Here is a 10,183-nt window from a genome sequence, read left to right as displayed (position 1 = left end):
TAACAGATTCGTACAGGCACGCACGCAACGCACGTCACAAGATCACACAACTATGGCTTTATAATTAAAACTAAAACAGAGCTCTGATCGCTATTTTGGTCATCCATTTCAACGAAAATCGACACACATGGGCTTGATCCGGTAGTGTTGCCCACGACTGGACTTAACCGCAGAACATCTGTGATGCTGATCGTGAAGTTGTTATTTCACAAGAATATATAGGTGCACGGAACCCCTCCATATAGGCAGCAAGATCTCACATGTGCCACGCGAACACAGTGCAGAGTTGCAGACCGAGCCATCGAGATGATAAGGTGGGGGGACGTGTACAAGGTGGTGGCCGCCATGGCGCCAATCTACTTCGCCCTGGGACTCGGGTACGGCTCCGTGCGGTGGTGGAAGCTCTTCACGCCGGACCAGTGTGACGCTGTGAACCGCCTCGTGGCCTACTTCGCGGTTCCTTTCTTCGCGCTCGACTTCGCCGCGCGCATGGACCCATACGCGCTCAACTACCGCGTCCTCGCCGCCGACGCGCTCTCCAAGCTCGCCGTCGCGCTGGCTCTCGCAGCCTGGGCCGCCGCGTCCACTCACTGCTGCCGCGGTGGCGGCAAGCGCGGCGGGGAACTGGCCTCATCGTGGTGCATCACCGGCTTCTCGCTGGCGACGCTGACCAACACGCTCGTCGTGGGCGTGCCGCTGCTGGACGCCATGTACGGCGGGTGGGCGCGCGACCTCGTCGTGCAAATATCGGTGGTGCAGATCATCGTCTACTTCCCGCTCCTCCTGTTGGCATTCGAGGCGAGGCGTGCCTGGGGTGGTGGCCCCGGGAAGCCGGGCGCCGAAGCGGCTTTAGCGAGCGACGGCGACGTAGAGGACGGCGGCGCGGAGGATTCGAGGCAGCGCCAGCCGGTGTGGCCGTTGGTGAGAGCGGTGTGGCTCAAGGTGGCGCGGAATCCCAACGTGTACGCGGGCATGCTTGGCGTCGCGTGGTCGTGCATCACAAACAGGTACACCTGCAGCGCCGCCTCTTGGGCTTGTTGTAACTTTTTAAGGGCATCTCCAACTTTGACATGTAAAACCCATACCGCATCCGTCTGACGGATTAGGCGACCAGTCCGTGAACATGGGATGCGGGAGCCAGCCATCCATGTTATCTGTACATTTTAAAGAAGATTTAAAATAACTAGACGAAATTAATGTAAACCAGCTAATTTCATATAAATCAAATGAAATTCATTACATTTCAAACATTTCTTAACTAAAACTAATCTAAATGATCGCCGGCGCCTGTTCCTCATGTCCGGCTGGCCGTGATCCCCGCGAAGTGAAGCTCCAGCTCCGCCTTTCCAACATGCAAATGGCTAAATCGGCCGACGAGGATGAGCCCGCCGAGCTTAGCTTCAGCGGGAGGGAAGGAGCGGTGGGCTTCTGGGGACCCTAGCGCCAATGACCTACCATGCAGTACTCTTCCTCACTGCCGTCGTCGTCGTGGCGCCATGTCGCAGCCGTCGCGGAGCTGTCAACCTCGTCGCCATCGTCGGAGTCGGGCCTGTAAACCTCATCAGTCGCCTCATCGATCTCCTTGTAGGCGGCATCCAAATATGCCTGATATTGGTGGTAGCGCCAGTGGTCGTGGAGGATATCGTGGGCGGAGCAATAGGACTAGAGCAGCGCCTCCTGCTCGTCCACCTCCATGTCCGCCGCAATACCAGGGCCGATGGCCAGTAGATTTTCTATGCGCCGGTGCTCGTCGAGGAGGCGGGGATTGTAAGCTTGGTCGGCCTGCGTCTGCCGGAATGCGACCCCTCGCTCCTCCAACACCATGTCGGTGTAGTGGGCATGTACCTCGCCCATGGTGATGCCGACATTGCCCGGCGCGGACGATGGCGTCGGCTCGCTCGTCGTCCGCCTATGGCATTTACGTGTCCGCAACGCCGGACTTAGGTGAGCTCAAGCGTCTGGCGGCCTGTCAGCCGGAAGCCATGGCAGCGAGCTCCTTCTTTTGGTCGGACGAGGCCATCGCACAAAGCTTTAGAGCTCGAGAAGGCCACGGCGGGTGTGCTATGGAGAGTACATAGAGAGCGAAGGAGGGTGTATGGATGCAGTTGTGTTGCCGGCCTAGGGTTTAAATTGCAGGCCGATGGCAGACCATGCGGCGAGGTCCTTAATGGTGGGTGGCGGAGGGCCGAACGGGTGGCTGCGGAGTAGGTTCCTATATTAATGGAGGGAGGCAGACAGACTAGTGTTGTTTGAATGCGGAGAGGCGTCAAGTGCACCTGGAAGCGGCACGGGGCTCTAGGTTGGCGTCGCTTCAATGTCGGCTCCAGTGAGTGAGTGGTCGCGTCCGCTCTGGGCCTGCATAGATGTAGTGCTGACTACCTATACTGGCTCTGACCTTCGTCGAGCAGGAAAGCACACATGCGAGGGAGGAGGATTCTGGATGGGCCAGGGCAGTCAGACGAGGGTCTGGCAGCGGTCCGAACGCTCGCAAAGCCCCTCCACTTTGTTTCAGATTTGCGGGGAAAAATGATTCCATACCAATCGACCAACCGATACAAGACAATGTTGGATGTCAAAACACGTCCGGACCGCGTGATGCGAATGGTTGCGGGCGGTTTAAGGATCCGCATTGGAGATACCCTAATCAATAAAAACATGTCCTATAGATGTGCATCTTAAGGTAGAGAAGACTGGTACTCCTTTTTGAAAAAAAATCAGAATATGCTCTAAGTCGATGTAATTTTTGGTCAACTAGCCTTTCCGCTTAAGATATTATAAAATAGATTTTTGACCAGCTTTAAGTAAAGCATCAACCATGTGACATACAAGTAGCAAAATAAATAAAATAACTAAGAGCATCTACAGCCAGGCATTTCAAACCCGTCTCAAACGTCCGGACGGACTACCCGGTGAGTGACTGGTCAGAAAACCCGACCCAAACAAGTGCCTCAAACGAGTTTCAAATGCCCGGACTGACCGGCACCCCTCATATCATCCCTAAATATGGGGGCGTATATGGAAAGGCCCAGGCGCGTCCGGACGTGTCCCAACGTCGGACGGACAACCGGGTCCCACACGGAATCGCCCGGAAAACCAACAGTCTGACATGTTTCTCCTCCAGTGAGGGTGTGAACCCGCGTGGCGCTGCTCCAGCTTGCTGCTAAAGTCCAGCTATTTAAGCTGGTTGGTGTCCCAGCCCTAGCCACAACGATTTCCTCCCTCTTCCCGCCACCAGCCCAAGCACATTCCTCTTCGTCTCCACCTCCCTCTTCCCTCTTCCTTCCCCGCTCGACATGGCCCGGCAGAAGAAGACCGCCTAAGCTATGCTAACGCCGTAGTGCCGCTTCCAGATTGAGGAGGAGATTCGGGCCAAGCGCGCTGCCGAATCATAGCGTGCCTACCCCCTGACTCGCTGGAGCTGGAGAAGGAGGAGGAGGAGGAGGAGGAGGGGGGGCAGCAACCGGAGCCGATGGAGGGGGCGGATCGAGGATGAGGCGTACGTGGAGTCCAACTGGCACTTCCTCCGGCAAGAACGCGCGGAGACCGACACGCTCTTCAACGGATGCAGAGATGGAGACCCAGTCGAAGGCAGTGGACTAGCCGGAGGAGCCGGAGTTGCGTCTGCCCCATTTACGCGGAGCCCGAAACGGAGATAATGGACATCTCCGACGACAACGAGTAGCATTGTCGAGGATTTAGTCGATCTACGTACTAAGTAGATGTTTATTTGCATGATTTATATGGTTTTAAAATTTCACACATGAGATGTTCGGATGCAAAAAGATATTTAAAAAGTGTCCGATCAATGCCCGCGGGCGTTTGAGGATTGGATTTGCCAAGTCTAGCTATAGGTGCTCTGATGATGGGGCAACAACAGGAGACCTGCCCAAAAGCAGAAAAAAGGGTGAAACATGACTTCGCAGAGTCAAGGGATGAACTGCTAGCGTGTGCGCAAAAAGTTATCCACCGGCTCCTGCTCCTCCTTCAAGAAAGAAAGTTAGGGTTCGTGCCTCTCGCCGGCGCCGGCGCAGGTACGCCTCGTCTCCGGTGGTCCTAGGGTCATGGAGGCGCGGTGGATCCTGGCAAGGGCCGGCGGGAGGGCTCCGCTTCTAGTAGTTTTTTTCAATCTTGTTAGGGTTTGTGTCCTACTCAGGAAGGCGAGACGGCGGCGGCTCCCTGAAGATGGAATAAAGGTCTCCCCGCCTAGCCCCCGTTCCAGTGGTGCGTCTAGCATCGTTGGTGGGCGTGTGGAGGTGTGTCTCCGGCAGATCTATCTTTGGTGGATTTGCTCGGATCTCATCGTTGTGCGTCTACGTTCGTGTGTCTTCGGTTCGTATCCTTCCGATCTACGTTATTTTTCATCGGCGGCGGTTGCTGTTCTGGGGTGCCGGTCCTATGGGGCCTTAGCACGACGACTTCCCGACTGTCTACTACAACAAGTTGTGCCCGGCTCCGGCGATGAAGGGGCGATGACGGCGGTGCGCCTTCGGCTCGCTTCGGTGCTTGTAGTCGTCGCTAGGTGGTCTACGAATCTGGATGTAATTTTTATTTCTAGTATTCATTGTACTGCCATGATTGAGGATGAATAGATTGGAAGTTCTTTCGCAAAAAAAAAAGGGGATGAACTGCTAGCGGGAGCAGCGAGATGATGGCTGGCCACTAGAAGATCATTCCTCATGTCGCCTGGCCGATCGGTGTCCTACGTCTATATAGCCGGCGCACGGCTGTAAAATTGTCAATAATTAAAAAACAGAGTCAAAAGCACGTCATGAGAAGAGCCTCTAAACAACCATTTTGGTACGTGTGGTTCATAGGATACAGGTCATTGGTCATACCATCTTGAATTTTGGATAATATCAACCAACATATAGCTTTTTTTCGAAAAACAAAGAGTTAATTCCATTTTTACTCTTTCTTTTGTCATTTTTACACAGATTTCCATACTCAAGTGATTTTTATTCATTTTATCCCATTTAATCAAACTTGTGTCATGTTATATCTTTAAATAAATGTGCAAGGTTTGTCAAGCTGGTACCAGATGTGCACGTGACACGCCATTTTAATGAGTTTTTCTTCCGTAGCTGGTTTCTTCACGTGACGGTGAAAAAAAAACCTTTGAAATGACGTGGGACCTATGCCCTAACACGTGGGACTAACTTGACATAACATGCACAATAAAAAAAATTGAACATCAATACAGACACAAAGCGCTCATATACAAGCGCATACACTCACCCCTATGAACGCACACAAGCATATCCTACCCCTATGAGCACCTCCGAAAGACTGAGCCGGCATATCATTTTGAAATTTACGAAGTCACCGTAGGCACCTCGTTATCGACGGGAACGTCTCTTCCCACTGAATGTGCATCACTGAAAATCGTGAAGTAAATATAGGAATAAATGCGAGCACCAGGATTTGAACCTGATGGGCTGAGGATACCTCAGTTCCTCTAACCATCCAACCACAGATTGGTTCGCAACATGCACAATAATAATTTAAAAGGGTAATCCCTGCATTTTTTTTAAAAGGGGTAAAATATGGCAGAAGTCCACTTAAATGGGATAAAATGAATACAAACCTCTTAACTGGTGAAGTCCCTGTCAAAAATGTTGAAGAGGGGGTAAAAGATGGAATTAACTAAAAAGACACATAGCTCAGTTTTCAAAACGGACTTTCTCTTTCTATTTATAGGTGGCACATCGAGACGCCAAGCATCATCGAGGGCTCCGTGCTGATCATGTCCAGGACCGGGCTTGGACTCTGCATGTTTAGCATGGGTAAGCAGCCATGAAAACAATCTCAAGAAAAGAAGACATGAACAGTAAACTGATTTTTTTTTTAAAAATATTAAAAAATTCAATCTTTTTTGTGATGCAAGATGCTCAAATGCGTGATGTTCGTGTAAAGATTTGTGAATTTTGGACATCTGATGAGCTCGTGTTAAAAAAATGGGTATGTGGGAAACATTTGAAAACAACACTGTTCACAACTGATTTTGTCTTTTTTGCCGCGCGCTTCTCGAATGTCCAAACTTCACCAAATTTTGCACGAACATCACGCACATGCACATCTGGCTTGCAAAAAAATTAGCATTTTTTAAAAACCATTTTTACTGTTCACCGGGCTTATCTGAGCCTGGACACCGAAGTGGATATTCGACTCTATCTGGAATTTTTTGCATAAAATTATTGGTCTTGGTGGCAGGGATGTGAGAAACATTTGAAAACAACACTGTTCATGTTTGATTTTGTCTTTTTGTCGCGCGCTCCTCGAATGTTAAAACTTCACAACTTTTGCACAAACATAAGGCACACATCTTGCTTGCAAAAAATGTTCAGATTTCTTTTTATATATATTTTTGAATTATTTTACTGTTCACCGTGATCATCTGAGCCCGGACACCAAAGTGGATATTCGATAGTATCTGGCATTTTTTTGCATTAAAATTGTTTGTCTTGGTCGCAGGCCAGTTCATGGCGCTTCAGGAGAGGGTCGTCGCATGCGGGGCCCAACTGACCGCCGTGGGCATGGCGCTGCGGTTCCTTGTCGGCCCGGCCGCCACGGCTGCCGGAGCCGTCGCTCTGGGGCTCCATGGAGACGTCCTGCGTGTTACCATCATTCAGGTACGTACCATCAAGCTGGGGTACGCATATGCATGGTCGATTGAATGATCTCTCTGAATGTTCTTGCTCTGCATGGTGATCAATCGACAGGCTGCACTTCCTCAAGCCATTACCACGTTCGTGTTCGCGAGGGAGTATGGCCTACACGCTGATGTACTCAGCACCGCGTAAGTTGCTCTAAGCTTTTGGATACAAGGGTATCTCCAACGCGGATCTTTAAACGCCCACAACCGTTCCGATTGTATCGTTCGAGCGTGTTTTGCCCTCCGGTGCAGTTATGTATCGCTCCGCCAACCGATTCAAACACATTTTTTCCACAAACCCCATACAAATTGCTTTTAGGGAGGGAACTTTGTGGGCGTTAGGACCGCTGCCACGCTAGCGTCTAACTATCATGACACACCCAAAAACCCCATCTCTCCCGCGCTTTCCGACCAACGCCCGCGCCATTTGTTATACCGCATTCATGCCGGTCCAGAACATGCAGTGGCCGGCATTGATGTCGAGCGATGTGACCGAACGTGAAGGCGGAGTCGACAGACGCGACCTCTCGCGCGTCGCCGCTTCAATGCGGATGTCGAGTCCCGGAAAACCAACTTCGGCCGTCGCGCCGCATTGAAGCGCGCTGACCGGCCCTTCACATGGCCTGGCCACAGCTATTTAAGATGTGCACCGGCGATGCACACATCCACACTGCATCGTATCTGAGCTTCGCCTCCTTGACCCCTTCTTCCTCAGCGAGCATCTCCAATTTCGACGAAGCCGAAGTCCTAGTTCTTCGTGCTGGCAGGCAGAGGTAGTGGTAGGTTTTCTTCAGGCGGATCATGGCGCTGCTGCCCTCGCTCTCCAGGCCCCTCGACATCCACGACGGCCGGCTTCTCCGGCAAGGAGGAGATCGCCATCTCCACAGCCGACGTGAAGAACCAGGCGCCGCCACAGGAGCAGCTCCGCCTCCTCACTAAGGCCGCGGTGAAGGACGAAGAATTCGTCTGTCAGATGGGGATCATGATAGATCGATTGTTATGTCACATGGGCCTGGCACCACCATCACAACCGTGTGTTGTCAAGGAGGAGGAGTCGTCCCCGCCATGCTACCGCGTGAAGCGGGAGCCGACGTCCCCACTCTGGTGAGTGAAGGAGAAGCATGCGTCCCTGCACAACCGAGCGGCCTCCAGATCGAACGATGCGTCAAGGATGAGCCCGCTCAACCCCCACTCCCCGCGCACGCAACCACGACGTCCAAATCGAAATCCGCATGAAGGAGGAGCCGATGTTGCTGTAGGCGCACAACCGCTATACCCGTATTGACGGGCCAGTGTCACCGCCCGCCCGCAACCGCCGTGGGCAGTTCGTCCAGGATGAGCTGCTGCCCGTGATCACGAAGGCGCCAGGCCGCATCCCCCATTACCCGAAGGCGGTGTCCCTCGGGCTCGAGAGTCGTCGTGTCTGAGGAGGAGCGGGCAGCAAGGCAACAGACGCGCTACGACCGGCGAAACGCCGCCCGCCGCTCCACGTTCGCCTAGTTGGACGAGGCGCCGGAATGGGTCCGCAATGGGCCAGATCTCATCACCGCATGGGCCCTCGACTGTTCCGTCACCACCGTGGAGACGGCCACCCTGCGCCGCCGCCTTGATGGTGAGGAGTGGTCGCTTAGCGACGCCTCCGCCAACGCCTGCAGGGGCAAGGTCGCCGCCAGAGCTCCGCGGGCGCCGTTGGCGTTGGCCGCGGCGGCCCTACACACCATGCACGAGGAGGTGGAGCGGCTCCTTTGCGAGCGGTTGGCTGCGGCTGCACCGGCGCCCTACCGCCGCTGGATGGACGACGGACGGACGGCGACGGCGGTGCGGCCGGGCAGGGCGATCATGCGTACGAGGTGGTCATCCAGTACAAGCTATGCTTTTTTTTAGTTTTTAGTTAAACGCCTAAAATGTATCGGTCATATATGTAAATTATTTTCGAACTTGAATGAAATTCGATGTTTTTGTTTAAATTTGTCTGAGTATTTTAAATCATTTTAAAAATGTTTGCGGATAGCTTTCGATGACCGCCTTCCGTATCCGTGTTCCGGACTGGACCCTGGTCCCCGGATCGATATGGAGCAGATTTGGGGGTCAACGTTGGAGATGCCCTAAGTTTAATACAGCCTGAATTTTTCTGCTTCCATAGCTGAGACTGTGTGTTTTTTGGTTGAATCTTGCAGGGTTATATTCGGGACGTTGATGTCGCTGCCCGTGTTAATCGTATACTACATCGCTCTGCCCTTCATAGAATAACTAAACATTTCAAAAACACTGTGTTAATATTACAACATTTCAAAAACACCCTTGTGGAAAGTAAAAATTCGTCGACAGCACCTGGGGATTGCGTCGTCTTCAACCTCCGGAACGGGTGGATGGCTCCATTGCATAATTAGTCACAGGATCTATCTTGTCTAATCTTCATAGAGGTCAATGGGTAAAATAGGGCTACCCCTTCTATATTATCAGTTTAAGACATGCATACATTGAAATTTAGAGAGTGCCTGATCACTTTGCCAATTTAGTCATATTAGATAATCTTTATCTTGTATAAGGTTCATGGACCTGAGCAACAGGTTTATGTTTGTGTATAATTAGTACTTCCGTTTACACCTTCCTTCGATAATTTGTGCTTAAGATTGCACGTACCTACACTCTTGCACGAATAATACGACTATACGTTTGTCTTTTTTTTCTCATGGCGGAAGTAGAGTTGATGTAGCATGTAGATGCAGATCTAGTCAAATAGCGCTATCCTCCTACGAGATCCTACACGCAGTTCGTCCAAGTGTTCAAGATGCAATGCCTTCAAAGTATCCACATGTACAGAGCAGAATGTTCGGTGATGGATTGCTAGATCCGATCACAACACAACTCGGTCATGGAGGTGATAACAACAAGGGTTTCCAACCCCTTGCTCAAGTGATCCAATTGGGTTACAATCAACTGTATGCACATCCTACTTATATAGATGTCTTTAGGCATGCTGAACAATCGCGTCCCAACTAATATCCACTCAGATACTATTCGAGTTGATCTCATCCCCTTAAGTGTGTGCGCTATAGGTTCATGATCTATTAGGCAAGTCTGAAGTGGCATTAGTAGATCTCACTTGACCTTCGAATACCTCGTTGTTCCCCAAGCACACTACTCCGATCTCAACTTACTAAACTTGGATAATACTCCCTCCGTTTCAAAATAGATGACCCAACTTTGTACTAAAGTTAGTACAAAATTGACTCATCTATTTTGGAACGGAGGGAGTAGTTTGTACCAGCTCCCAATGACATATTTGTCAGCTTATCCGCTCTTCCTTGCAACGAAAAACCACATTTAAGTGGAGAAGTAAGTATCACAAGACAATTCCATTATAGATTCACAACAACATATATATACAACAACTCCAGAGAGCCAAAATTAACAAATTGATACATACAAGGGTCTTGCGATCAAGACTCACAACGGAAGCAAAATATACCTTAGACACGTAATAAAGTTTAACAAATGCCGTAAGAAGGCTTACAAAAGCAAATGATG

At 51.1% G+C, this 10,183-nt stretch overlaps 1 protein-coding gene across 1 annotated transcript; it reads left to right on the top strand.

Moving 5' to 3' along the window:
• Positions 1 to 306: 306 nt before the first annotated feature.
• On the top strand, positions 307 to 9,263 carry LOC123116491 (probable auxin efflux carrier component 5b). The gene is made up of 5 exons (XM_044537443.1): positions 307 to 1,007; positions 5,698 to 5,783; positions 6,472 to 6,629; positions 6,720 to 6,796; positions 8,830 to 9,263. The coding sequence occupies exons 1-5, from the start codon at positions 307 to 309 to the stop codon at positions 8,900 to 8,902; spliced, it is 1,095 nt and encodes a 364-aa protein (XP_044393378.1). The 3' UTR covers positions 8,903 to 9,263.
• Positions 9,264 to 10,183: the final 920 nt, after the last annotated feature.

Source organism: Triticum aestivum, chromosome 5B (genome assembly GCF_018294505.1).
Source record: "Triticum aestivum cultivar Chinese Spring chromosome 5B, IWGSC CS RefSeq v2.1, whole genome shotgun sequence".
Lineage (NCBI taxonomy): Eukaryota > Viridiplantae > Streptophyta > Magnoliopsida > Poales > Poaceae > Triticum > Triticum aestivum.
The sequence above is the reverse complement of the archived record's forward strand: the minus strand, read 5'-3'. Positions and strand labels throughout refer to the sequence as shown.

Excerpts from the sequence above, each read along its gene's own strand:
- LOC123116491 (XM_044537443.1), top strand. The coding sequence starts at position 307 with ATGATAAGGTGGGGGGACGTGTACAAGGTGGTGGCCGCCATGGCGCCA. Across the intron at positions 1,008-5,697 it reads TGGTCGTGCATCACAAACAG|GTGGCACATCGAGACGCCAA; the intron begins GTACACCTGCAG and ends TTCTATTTATAG. Across the intron at positions 6,630-6,719 it reads TGCGTGTTACCATCATTCAG|GCTGCACTTCCTCAAGCCAT; the intron begins GTACGTACCATC and ends ATCAATCGACAG.